Genomic DNA, 10,951 nt, shown 5'->3' with positions numbered 1-10,951 from the left:
AGTAAGTGAAAAAACCAAGAACCAGGTCCTCTGATACCCAATCCTGTCCTCTTTCAACTCCACTATCACTGCCCAGTTTCCCCTTCTGTAAAATGAAAGGGGTTGAATTAGATGATGTCCAGGGTCCCTTTCAACTCTAAACACCTATGGTTTCATGGGAAAAATCAAGTAGGGTATTTCCAATCACACCTGTTTCTTTCTTCCTATGAGTTCATCTAGAATTATGGATCATGGTTTTTGGCTTAATTCTAGCCTGTCTTGATTTGTTTCATTTGATTATGCAAGTTTCTAATGATAGTGGGGGATTCAGAACTCTATTATTATTTTACCTATTTGATTGGACATCTAGGATATAAATTTGCCCAAGAATTTTTTGGGTTGAACTTTGGGATGGGAAAAAATGCCTACCAACCTTGAAAGGCTTTGAGTTTGGACCCAGTGGTGAATTATACATCTTACGTAGGATCAGTCTAGTTCAATTTGGAGACATTCATAAGAAGGTTGGTTGCTGGGTAACAATTTTTTTAGAATTAATGCAATTCACAAAAACCATCTGGTAAGGTATAGAGAAGCTGTGATTTGCATCAATTAAGGGAGTCCCTGCATTGGTCAAAACATGGCTCCTTGACATATGAGAAGTAACATATACATTGGCAGAAAGAAAGTAGAACATAAACTCCTTGAAGGCAGGGATTATTTTGTTTTTTGTTTTTGAATCCAAAGCACATAGGAACTTTTAAACAAACACTTGTTGAGTTGAATGGAAATTATATTAAATTGAATGGAAAAAGTGAAAATGCCTCGGGGGAGTCAGGAAAGGCCTACCAGAATCTCATCTTGACCAGCCTAGGAACATGGCCTCCATACATGGAAGAGGATTGTTTTAGGATAAGATGAGAGGGGCTAAGATCAGTGGGTATGATTACAGAAAAGTTAAAAAAAGAGGTGTAAGAGCCATGACGGTCTGCAACTAGAATCCGAGACAAACAAAAAAGCAGAAGATGAAAGGGGTTAGAGAAGGAGATATCTTGAATGTTCTATATATATGAGAATAAGATATGAACAGTCTTCTTAGAGAAGGATGAGAGGATGAGGAATGGGATAGAGAGAGAAATTCTCCAATCTGGAAAGATGGGGTCCCTAGCCCTCTGGATTTGGGATGGTCATGTAGATATGGGTGATGACACCAAAGTACTGCATTTTCATTTCAGGTGGTCATTCTCCTGTGTTGAACGATGGTTTTTGCAAGATCTGCCTTTCCATGAAGCCTTCATTGACTCCTTCAGTCTACCCTCCTCTTCTCTTGGTTACCTGGAGCACTTACGTTTTGACCCACACAACTTACTATTTTGGCTATGTGTGGTCTTATGCCCTCTAGTTGTTTCTTAAGTGTTAATCTTGTCTTTCCATCTTGATTATAAGCTCCCTGAGGGCAGAGTCCATGTCTTCTCTTTCTCCTGTATTCCCTTCAGTGCTTCTAATGGTGTTAGGCACGTACTAGATATTCAATAATGACTTCTTGGTTAATTGATTTTTGCAAGGATTTCTAGGGGGGGCAGCATGGCATGGTATAAAAAGAGGTAGTATGGGATCAGAAGATCTGGGTTCGAGTTCCAAATGGAATACCTACCTGGTCACTGTGTGACCCTTCACTTTATCAATCACCTCATCTATAGAAAAAGAAGGTCGACTGGGTAATTTCTAAGGTCTCTAACACAGAGGTCATCTAGTATTCTGTGTTCTAAGATCCCTTCCAGCTCTGACATTGTATGTGCTGAAAACAGTATTATTAGACCACTGCTCGATATTGGTTGGAGAAGACCCAGAAGAAGAGGAGGAGGAGTGGGGTTGCTAAATATGGAAATTATGTCATATAGAAAGATAGTCCCTCTTCCAGTTCTGGCATTCCATATTCTAGAGTTTCTTCCATCTCTCATTTTCTATGTTCTAAGGGCTCTTCTATCTCCCATATTTTAAATTTAAAGGGCTCTTCCAGCTCTAACCCTTTCAATTTTGGTACTAAAATTCTGTGTGATTGCTTCTGTGGTGCAATCGGCCTCCATGGGGGTACCAGTGGAAAGAACACACTCAATATGTATTTGACCTTCTCATCCAAGTATTCATTAGTGATGGATACTATTAGTTGGTCAATCTCTTTGAAGGCCGGATGTTGTTTTATCATGGGAGGCACCCAGAAATGGTAGGAAGAGAGATGCTAATCTCTTTTTAACCCTCCATCCCAATCAAGAGAGAGGGCCAGGTAGTGCTCCAATTTTCAGCAAGTTTCTGGTTTGTCCCCTGAACTTGGACAGAATTCTGCATGAAAGGTGGGTTGTGTTCCTTCAGCGGAAAGGGAGGGCCCAAGTTGGGTAGGCTTCATATTATGCAGGTGACTGAAAGCCCTTCTTCTTTGTCTTCCCCTCCAGGGGACTCATATTAGGAAGGATGGGAGAGCAGGGGAAGGCAGTAGGGTTCACTTAACGCTGGGCCTGGCTCTTTTTCCTCACTTGGAGCTTCTTTTTCAGTATTCAAAAGTGACCGTTTTGATCTTCAAGTATTCATTGAGGGCTGCCTCACCTGCAAGAAACCACACGCAAATCAGACACACTTCATAAGGACTTTACATCAATCAGCCTGGGTCCGTGGGATGATAAATATAGAGCTTGAAGGAACCTTAAAGGCCATCTAGTTTAACTCTGTCATTGTATGGGGCAGGAAAACGAGGCCCAGAAAGATAGTGCCTTCCTTACCCAAAGTCCCGTAGAAAGTAAGGGGTAGAGCCAGGATGTGAACCCACATCTCTCTGAGTCCACATGTAGAACTCTTCCCGATTTACCACACTGCCTCCTAAGTGGCAGGTTCTAATCTGCCACAAACTGATTGTGTGACTTTGGACCAATTCAGCTGGGCAAATGTTTGAGCGCTTATTTTTTATAAGGCACCCTATTAGACGCAGGATATACAAAGGCAAAAAGGAGACAGCCTCTGGTTTTAAGGCACTTAGATATGACTGCTACTCAACCACCTTGCGTGGCTTCATATTGCCCCTTGAATATAATACAAACTCTCTCTCTCTCTCTCTCTCCCCTTCCCTCCCTACTCTCTCTTTCCTTCCTCCTCCTTCCCTTCACTCCATCTCTCTTTTTGTCTCTCCCTCGCTCCCCTGTCTTTCCTCTCTCTCTCCTCCTCCCTCCCTTCCCCCATCTCTCTCTATCTCTTTGTCTCTCCCTCCTCCTCCCTCCCTTCTCTATCTCTTTCTCCTTCTGTCTTTGTCTGTCTCTCCCCCTTTCTTGCTCTCTTGCTCTCTCTTCTCTCACTCAGGCGATACCTGAAATCTGTTTAGCTTTTAAAGCCATACACAGTTAGGCCCCTACCTATTTTTCCAGCCTCATTGTACTCCTGTCTCCTCTGATCCAGTCAAGCTGGTCTTCTCACCATTCCTTACTCCTGAGATTCCATTTCCCCTCTCCACACATTTATACCAGCCATCCCTTATGTAAGGAGGAATGCATCTATCCCTCCTTACCTCCACCTCACATCACCATCATCATCATGATCATGAAAAATAGTATTTATAAGGTGCTTTAAGGTTTGAAAATTCACTTTACAAATATAACCTCATTTTATCTTCACAACATCCCTGGGAGGTGCTATTATTATCCCTATTTTACAGATGAGGAAACTGAGACAGTCAGATGTGAAATGACTCGGCCAGAGTCAAATAGATAGTAATTATCTGAGGTTGCATTTAAACTTAAGTCTTCCTAATCCCAGGTCAGGAAGAGGGAGTCCTTCTCTTCCTTTAATATCCAGCTCAGGTACCATCTTCTTCATGAAGCCTTTCCTGATTCTCTGCCCCAAACTGCTTATGTTCCACTCCCCCCCCAAACTACTTTGTATTTAATTAAGATATGTGTGCATTCATTAATTTTGTATTCATGTGTATATACTTTGATGTGTCCTTGTTGTCTTCCCAATTAGATTGCAAGTTCCTTGGGAGTAGACATGGTTTCATTTTTTGTGCTTGTATACCCAGTGCCTAGGACAATGTGGATGCTTAATAAATGCTTGTTAGTTGATTACATTGTACTAGGGCAGGGTAACAATAGGTACATAACCAAGGGATATGAGTGTGTGAGTGTGTGTGTGTGTGTGTGTGTGTGAGAGAGAGAGAGAGAGAGAGAGAGAGAGAGAGAGAGAGAGCAGGAGGGAAGGAGAGATAGAGGAAGGGAGACAGGAGGGAGGGAGGAAGAGATAGAGAGATAAGGGAAGGCTTCACTGAGGAGGTGGTGCCAGAGTTGACCCTTCGAGGAAGGCAAAGCCAGTCTCTTTCCTTCTCTGGGCCTCATTTTCCTGTCCTGCAGAATAAAGAGATTGACCTAAAGGGTCTCCAGAGCCCTTCTAGCTCCAAAATTCTCTGCTGTTGTCTCCTTACCTCTAAAACCCACCAGAAGTGGCAATTTTACTGGGAAATTTTCTCTGCTTCATTGAATAACCATTGGAGAACTAAGGTCTATGGGCCTGGCCCTCAGAAAAATTATGAAAATGGGCAGTTTGGGTTTTCTTCAAAGATAATTCACACTTCCAAATGATTTACAGTTTAAAGAGTACTTGTCTAACAATAACCTTGGGACATATTAATCCCATTTTATAGATGACAAAAATGAGGCCCAAGTGAAATGAAACTCTCGCTTTAGGTCACACAGCCAGTAAAGGTCCGAGCTGGGGTTCAAGGCCAGCATTCTCTCACCATATATCATGCAGCCCTGCGATGTCTTCCCACTGTCCTCCTGCCTTACTGCCTATGCCTCCTCTTGTCTGAGGCAACATGGGAGAGTGGGAAGAACGCTGAACTTGGAATCAGGAGATCTGGGTTCAAATCCTGTGTCTAACATTTACTAGCTTTAAGATTATGGACTGGTCATTTGACCTCTCAGAGCCTCAGTTTATTCATCTCCAAAATGGGCACCATAATACCTCCTTATCTACCCTCATGCCCTACCTTGTTGTGAAGAATGGATTTAGAAAACCTAAAAGTGATGTATAGGATCTATTAATATTATTGTAGGGTAGCTAGGTGGTGCAGTGGATAAAACTCCAGGCCTAAAGTCAGGAAGACTCATCTTCCTGAGTTCAAATCCTGCCTCGGACATTTACTAGCTGTGTGACCCTGGGCAAGTCACTTGACCCTGTTTGCCTCAGTTTCTTCATCTGTAAAATGGGCTGGAAAAGGAATGGCAAAACCGCTGCAGTATCTCTGCCAAGAAAACCCCAAATGGGGTCACAAAGAGTTGGACGTAACTAAAACGACTGAACAACAACAATAGTTATTATCATATAGATAATTCAAGCAAAACACCAGAGGTCATTGAGGATAAAAGATATAATGGCCTGAATTATGCAGCCAGGGTATCTACAGGAACATTCATTCAACAGAGAGTTAGACAGCTCTGTTTCCCTTTCTCGGAGCAGGCATGAGCTATGTAAGACTGGAACACTGTTTCCTGGCTAGGGGGTTGGTGACCTCTGAAAACATCTTAGTGGGATATGGAAGCAGAGAAGAAAGGTTGGCTGGTGTGTATGTGTGTGTGCGTGCACATGCGTGTGTGTGTGCACGCACATGTGTGTGTTCATATGTGTGTGTGTGTGTGTATGTAGGTAGTTCCAGCTCTGTGGGCTTATGGTTTCTTTTTCTGTAAAATAGATAGCAGAGTCTCATGTGCTCTGCCTACCTGACAAAGCTACTATGAGGTTGAGAAAGGAATAGGGACTACACCTGGGATTTCATTAGTAGCTGTAACTCCCAGGTGAGGAAATTCCCTCTAAAAATACAGGTTAGCACCTTCTTACTAGCAACTTGTAGTCTGAGAAAGTTGCCCAGAGCACTAAGAAGTTAAGTGACTTTCCCAGGGTCACAAAGCCAGTATAATAATAATAACAATAATAATAATATACAAAGTTCTTTAAAGTTTGCAAAGGGCCTTACAAATATTATCTCATCTTACCCTCATAACAGCCCTGAGGTAGTACATGCATTTTTACAGATGAGCAAACTGAGGCAGACAGAGGTTAAGTGACCCACCCAGGAACACAAAGCTGGTAAGTGTCTAGGGACTCCAAAATCAGTGCTGTTTCTGCTATAATAGACATGGAGCATCTTGGTATTACCTAAGTCCTTCCCAAATCCAGACTGCTTGAACCCTCCAAATGGGGCTGCCACATCTGTCTTGTTGTAGGTATTGATGAACACGGTGCCCGCCTGAAGTTTATCACTGACGTACAAGGCTTTGTTAACATTCTGGGTGAAGACCCCTGAGGCCAGTCCAAATTCTGTGGCATTGGCTCGTTGTAGCACACCATCAATATCCCTGGGAAGACATGAAAAAAGAAAATGTTATATTCCTATAGCACGTGATGGCTGCAGAGTACTTTCATACCCATTATTTCTTCTGACTCTCTCAACAGTCCTATGAGGGCAAATACTATTGCCTCCAAATTAACCAAATAACCAAATTAAGGAATAGAGGAAGGAAAGAAGGAAAGGAGGGAGGAAGGAAGGAAGGAAGGAGGAAGGAAGAGAATGGAGAAGGAGAATATAATGAGAATGATTTCTAAAGAGAAAGGAATATTGGAAAAGGCTGATATGGAGAATTTCCTTCCCACCCAAAAGAAAAGAGGGGGTATGGAAAGAAATCTGGATTTGGAGTCCAAAGACCTGACTCTATCTTTGTGATCTTGAATAAGAACCTTCTATGACCTTCAGTTCCCTCCTCTGTAAAACAAGGGGGTTGGACAAGTTCATTTCTAAGGCTCTTTCCAGCTGAAAGTTGGAATCCTGCACGAAAATGATATCAAGGCCTCCATGAAAAACCTGCCAAAGTCTTGCCTGGCTGCAATCCTATATTGGTCCTACTCAGTCCTAATGTTAGTTACATGAGACTGAGGACCTGAAATGTCAATGAAGATTTGCCCACCCTACCTTGGGTGGAGGAAAGATGCTCTGGGGGAGAACTAGAGAAGGAACCTTCTATTACCCACCCCATGGCAGTTTTCTCAAAGCGATACCATGTATTAGGAGAGGTCGCTCTCCAGCTCCAAATAAAAATGGAAAAATGTTGGGAAACTCAAAGAAAACCCCACAATGACTCATACCCATCAGGGAACCTGGAGATGATCATGATGGGCCCAAAAGACTCTTCCTGGGCCACAAACATGTGATCTTCCACATTGGTAAATACGGTCGGTTCAAAGAAAAACCCTAGAGAGAGAAAAGAAAAGTGGTAGAAACATTTATTCATTTAGAAAACATTTATTAAGCACCAACTGTGAGTAAGGCACAAAAAGAGGAGAGAACTGCTCTCATGACTCATTACCTTCTTGTAAGAAGGGTCTAGCGTCCAGGGGATTTCGTGGCTGTATTTATACTAGAAACGGTACATGTTGGATTCAGGGGACAAAGGTTCAACTAAACCTGGGTCTGCTATTTAGTAGCTGGTGGTCTTGGGAAAGTCATTTACCCTCTTTCTATTTCAGTTCCTTCATCTATAAAATGAAGGAGGAGAACAAACATTTTTTTTTAAGCTAGGCAAAGGGGTTAAGTGACTTGCCCAGGGTCACACAGCTAGTAAGTGTTATGTGTCTGAGGCCAAATTTGAACTCAGGTCCTCCTGAATCCAGGGCCGGCGCTCTCTCCACTGCACCACCTAGCTTCCCCGAGAACAAACATTTTTAAAGCACCTACTATGTGCCAGGCACTGTGCTAAGCACTTTACAAATAATATCCCATTGGAACCCCATGAAAGCCCTGGGAGGTAGGTGCTATTATTATCCCCATGGTACAGTTGAGGAAACTGAGGCAAAGAGGCTAAGTGACTTGCCCATGGCCATATATCTAGTAAGTATCTGAGGCTGAATTTGAAATCACGTCTTCTTGACTCCAGGTCCATCACTTTGTCCATGGCGCCACCTAGCTGCCGTTAAAGTAGCAGGCAGTTAGCGTAATTGATAGGATGCTTGATCCAGAGTCAGGAAGCCAGGGGTCTAGCCCTAACCCTTCTCGTAACTAACTGTGTGACCCCTGAAAAATTGCATCTCCCGCCCCTCCACCCCGGTATGGGTGGGAGCCAAACTTCTAATTCTAACATTCTGTGTTCTGAAGTCCCTTTCAGCTCCAACCTCCTTCACCCGGGCAGCTGTGCATGGAGCCACAAATCAGCTTCCTTACTGAACTCATTTCAGACAAACAGTATAAGGTTGTCTTGGAATTACACTCACCTGGTCGGGGAATCTGTTTTCCTCCATAGACCAGGGTGGCCCCTTCTTTCACGCCTTTCTCGCAGTATTCAATCAGCTTTTGTAAGTGGGCCTGGTGATTCTGAGGTCCGTGATTAGTGGCTCGGTCCAAGGGATCGCCGATCTTCAGCTTTTTGACTTCTCCTACCTGTTCAAGGTCGGGAACAGCTCAGAACCAAGTTCATCACCACCCTCCTTGTGGACTTCCCTATCTTCATCCATAGCTCCCCTGCTTCTCTCAGTCACACAGGTTTGGGTCATTCCTCCCCCCGCCCCCAACCCCAGCCAATCATTCGCCAAGTCAATGAGGCAGCCAGTAGCACAATATAGACAGAGCACTGGAGCTGGAGTGAGGAAGACCTGAGTTCAAATCCAAACTCAGACACTTATTAGAGGTGTGACTCTGGGCAAGTTACTTAACCTCTGCCTGCCTCAGTTTCTTTGACTGGAGAATGGGAATAATAATAGCACTTACCCCCAGGATTGTTATGAAGATAAAATGAAATACTATGTATAAAGTGCTTTGTAAACTTTAAAATGCCATATAAATGTGAGCAATTATTATGATTAAATCTTATTTTCTACATCTACAGGATCATATCCATCCCCCTTTACCAGCTCTATCGACTTTAAGCCTTCATTATTTCTTGTCTAGTCAATTAAGATAGTATCCCAAGGACAGATTAATCTTCCTAAAACAACACTTTCGTCATGCTATACTCCATTGTTCTAGAATATTCCTTATTGCCTGCAGTATAAATTCCAAAGTCCTTAGCCTCATATTCCAGGCCTGAACAGTGGGACCCTTATCTCTCCTTCTATTTCCCTCATGTGTTGTCTCCGCCCCCCAGAATGTTAGCTTCTGGAGGGCAGGAACTGTCTGTCAAATTTTATTAGGAGCACCTATCATAGTGTCTGGCACATAGTAGGCACTTAATAAGTACTTCATTCATTCATTCATTCATTCATTCCTCTATATGATCTTCTGCCCTGATCAGTTTAGACAGCTCACCATCTGCACATATCACCATGAAACCTGGTTTTGAATTCTGTCTCAGATACTTACTGGCTTCATAACCATGGACAAATCTTATAATCATAACTTCTATTCTTGGTTTCCTTGTTTGTAAAATGGGCCTAATAGTATTTGTACTGCTTATGTAATAGAGTTGTTGTGGGGAGAGCACTTTTGTTAGATGTTTTAAAGGGCTTTTTTTTTTATTATTACCTGCTAGTCACTGTAGGGCTATGGTGTGTGTGTGTGTGTGTGTGTGTGTGTGTGTGTGTCTGAAGATAGCAATCACCGGGGAAAGTGAGGACATTTATAGTCCTTTTTTCTCTCAGACCTTATCTTCGCCTTTCTTTCCTTTGTTTGGCTGACCCCTGCCCCTTCTCAATTTGTCCTCAGTCTGCAGCTCACTGCCAGGGCTAGACGGAATCTCGCCTCTCATTCTTTAGTCAATGGATTCCACTTAACGGAGCTATGTGTGTCTTGACCTTTTAAGAACCCATCTTTAGCTCCCTTTGCATAGGAGCCCCTAAACTCAATGGGCACTGTGAGAGCACTTTGTTAACCATAAAGTGTTACATAAATGAGAGTTGTCTTCTGTAGCCACTGTCTTGAACTTGGTGCTGTTCTCCTCACCTGGGCATCTCCTTCTTCCTCCTAATCTCTTTACTGATTCTGATCCTTCCTTAAGGATGGAATAAATTAGCTACAATTCAATTAATCAAATATTAAGTGCTTACTATGTGCCACCCACAGTTACAGGTTCTGGGGATAAAAAGCCAAAAATTAACCAGTTCCTGCCCCTAAGGAGTTTATTGGGTCAGGGATGGGGATTGAGAAGAGAGAATATAATACGTGCACAGATAAAGTCAATACAAAATATATACAAGCTGATTTTGTAGGGTGAGAGCACATCAGTGACTAGAGAGGAGTAGGGAAGGCTTCTTGTAGGAGGTGTCACCTTGAAGGAAGTTTGCGGATTTGAAGAGGTGAGTTCTCCAGGCATAGGAGAACAAATAAATTAGTAGCAGACCCAGAGTCCAACACAGTTCAGCAGGAAGTAAGAAAGAGCAGAGAAGGCAAATAGAGGAAGTAATGAAGACTGGGATTTGCCCAAACATAAGTGGGGTTAGAACAAGGAGGCAGGGGATTTAAGAATAGGGAATGGTGCAAGGAGGTGAACTGGTTAGACGTGCTGTTGAGTGTAGGAAGGGAAGGAAGTAAAGCCAAAGTAGGGATGATATCTTAGGAGAACAGGGAGGGATGGAAAGATTAGAGAGCATGAGAGACAGACCCAGAGGAGGTTGTTTGTGCTCCAAGAGAAGAATTGCTGGATGTTTCATAATGGAACTGGAACCCTTAAGAGTAATGGTGGGATCAAGGGTGTGTCTATGCCTCTGTGTGTGTGTGTGTGTGTGTGTGTGTGTGTGTGTGTGTGAGAGTGTGTGAGAGAGAGAGAGAGAGACAGACAGACAGACAGACAGACACAGACAGAGAGAGACTGAAGGTACAGGTGACGGGAATTAAGGACTTTGAACTAAGAGGCCAGGTAATCCCAACTCCCTAGTTGATCTCTGCATCCTCTGACCTCTTCTAGTACTCTCATTTGGGATCTGGCTATACCTTCTGGTATAGCAGTTATCCGTAATA

General features: G+C 43.1%; 1 protein-coding gene across 2 annotated transcripts in view; it reads right to left on the bottom strand.

Annotated features, from left to right (window-relative positions):
* Positions 1–680: 680 nt before the first annotated feature.
* The window catches only part of ALDH1L1 (aldehyde dehydrogenase 1 family member L1), a 75,468-nt gene continuing 65,197 nt past the window's right edge, over positions 681–10,951 (bottom strand). For both annotated transcript variants that reach the window (XM_027863815.1, XM_027863816.1), the window contains 4 exons: positions 8,275–8,440; positions 7,153–7,258; positions 6,169–6,368; positions 681–2,577 (listed from right to left, as the gene is read on the bottom strand). In XM_027863815.1, coding sequence (XP_027719616.1) covers positions 2,522–2,577; positions 6,169–6,368; positions 7,153–7,258; positions 8,275–8,440 — 528 coding nt within the window. In that variant the 3' untranslated portion in view covers positions 681–2,521. The remainder of the gene's footprint in view (positions 2,578–6,168; positions 6,369–7,152; positions 7,259–8,274; positions 8,441–10,951) is intronic.

This window comes from Vombatus ursinus, unplaced genomic scaffold, assembly GCF_900497805.2.
Source record: "Vombatus ursinus unplaced genomic scaffold, bare-nosed wombat genome assembly UNPS02014773.1, whole genome shotgun sequence".
NCBI lineage: Eukaryota > Metazoa > Chordata > Mammalia > Diprotodontia > Vombatidae > Vombatus > Vombatus ursinus.
This window is presented reverse-complemented; position numbering and strand designations above follow the sequence as displayed.